At 50.9% G+C, this 1,318-nt stretch overlaps 1 protein-coding gene across 1 annotated transcript in view; it reads right to left on the bottom strand.

Annotated features, from left to right (window-relative positions):
• Positions 1 to 317: 317 nt before the first annotated feature.
• LOC106314357 overlaps positions 318 to 1,318 on the bottom strand; it is a 3,072-nt gene continuing 2,071 nt past the window's right edge. Inside the window, exons 5-6 of the mRNA XM_013752238.1 lie at positions 1,046 to 1,222; positions 318 to 970 (exon numbers count right to left, since the gene is read on the bottom strand). Coding sequence (XP_013607692.1) covers positions 318 to 970; positions 1,046 to 1,222 — 830 coding nt within the window. The remainder of the gene's footprint in view (positions 971 to 1,045; positions 1,223 to 1,318) is intronic.

Raw genomic sequence — 1,318 nt, 5'->3', positions numbered from 1 at the left:
CAATGACCCTTTTTCAGGTCTAAACGTTTCTTAATGCCGTCGATGATGAGCTTGTTGGAGGATTCCGCTTGGCCGTTTCCCTGTGGGTAACGAGGGGTAGAGGGGCTCAAACGAATGTTCCATTTGCTGCAAAACTCCTTGAAGTTGCCCGACATGAAATGTGATCCATTATCAGTAACGATTTCGTAAGGTAGACCGTGGCGGCAGATAATGTTTTTCCAGATGAACCCACAGACTTCTTTGTCGGTGACTTGAGCGTAGGCTTCAGCTTCGATCCATTTGGTGAAGTAATCAGTGGGGACGAGAATGAAACGCCGCTAGCGGGAGCATGGAAGAGGTCCTATGATATCCATTGCCCATCGCATGAATGGGTACGGCGCGACCGTCGTTTGTAACATTTCAGTTGGACAATGGATGCTTGGTGTGTGCCGTTGGCATTTGTCGCAGCTTCTGGCGTAGGACTCGCAATCTGCGTTCATCGTCGGCCAGAAGAAGCCTAGGCTTCTCGCTTTGATTGCTAATGCTCGTCCGTCCGAATGGTTTCCTCCAGCGCCTTCGTGTATTTTGGCCATAACCCTGACCGTTTCTTCACCATAGATACATTTGAGGAGTACTTTACTCGCAGTCCATCGATGGAGTTCGTTGTCTAGGACGACATCATGGGCACTGCGTGTTTTTGGTCGGCGGGCTGCCCATTTCTCGGTTGGAAGTTCCCCCTTTGAGAGATAGTCGATGAACTCAGTTCGCCAGTCGGGGCCAAATTCATCAGTAACGAGCATGTCGGTTTCGGTGATTGGGGCAATGACGATGGTTTGGTCCGTCGAGATATCGATGCCCGGCTTCTCAATGCGGTGTATTGGAATGGTTCGTTTAACTTGGTCTCGAAGCTTGCTTCCAAGGGCTGCAAGGGCGTCGGCGCAGACGTTTTCTCCTCTGCGAACTTTGACGAGTTCGAAGAATTCGAACTCTGCTGCTAAGCCCTAAACTATCTTGAGGTAGGCGTCCATCAGATCGTTGCGGGCGTCATAATCGCCGCTAAACTGACTGGCGACTAACTGCGAGTCGCAGTAGGCGCTTAGGCGTTTGGCCTTGACAGCTTTTGCTAAGCGGAGTCCAGCGATCAAAGATTCGTATTCTGCTTCGTTGTTCGAGGCTGGAAAGCCGAAGCTAAAAGACTGTCTGATCAGTTCGCCGGTCGGGGATTGTAGTTGAACTCCGGCACCTGCACCCCTATTAGTCAAAGATCCGTCAACATGCAGTGTCCAGTTTGGGTTTGGGAGTGTGAGATCTTGCTCCAACTCCGGGGCCAATTCGATTA

This window comes from Brassica oleracea, chromosome C9, assembly GCF_000695525.1.
Source record: "Brassica oleracea var. oleracea cultivar TO1000 chromosome C9, BOL, whole genome shotgun sequence".
NCBI lineage: Eukaryota > Viridiplantae > Streptophyta > Magnoliopsida > Brassicales > Brassicaceae > Brassica > Brassica oleracea.
This window is presented reverse-complemented; position numbering and strand designations above follow the sequence as displayed.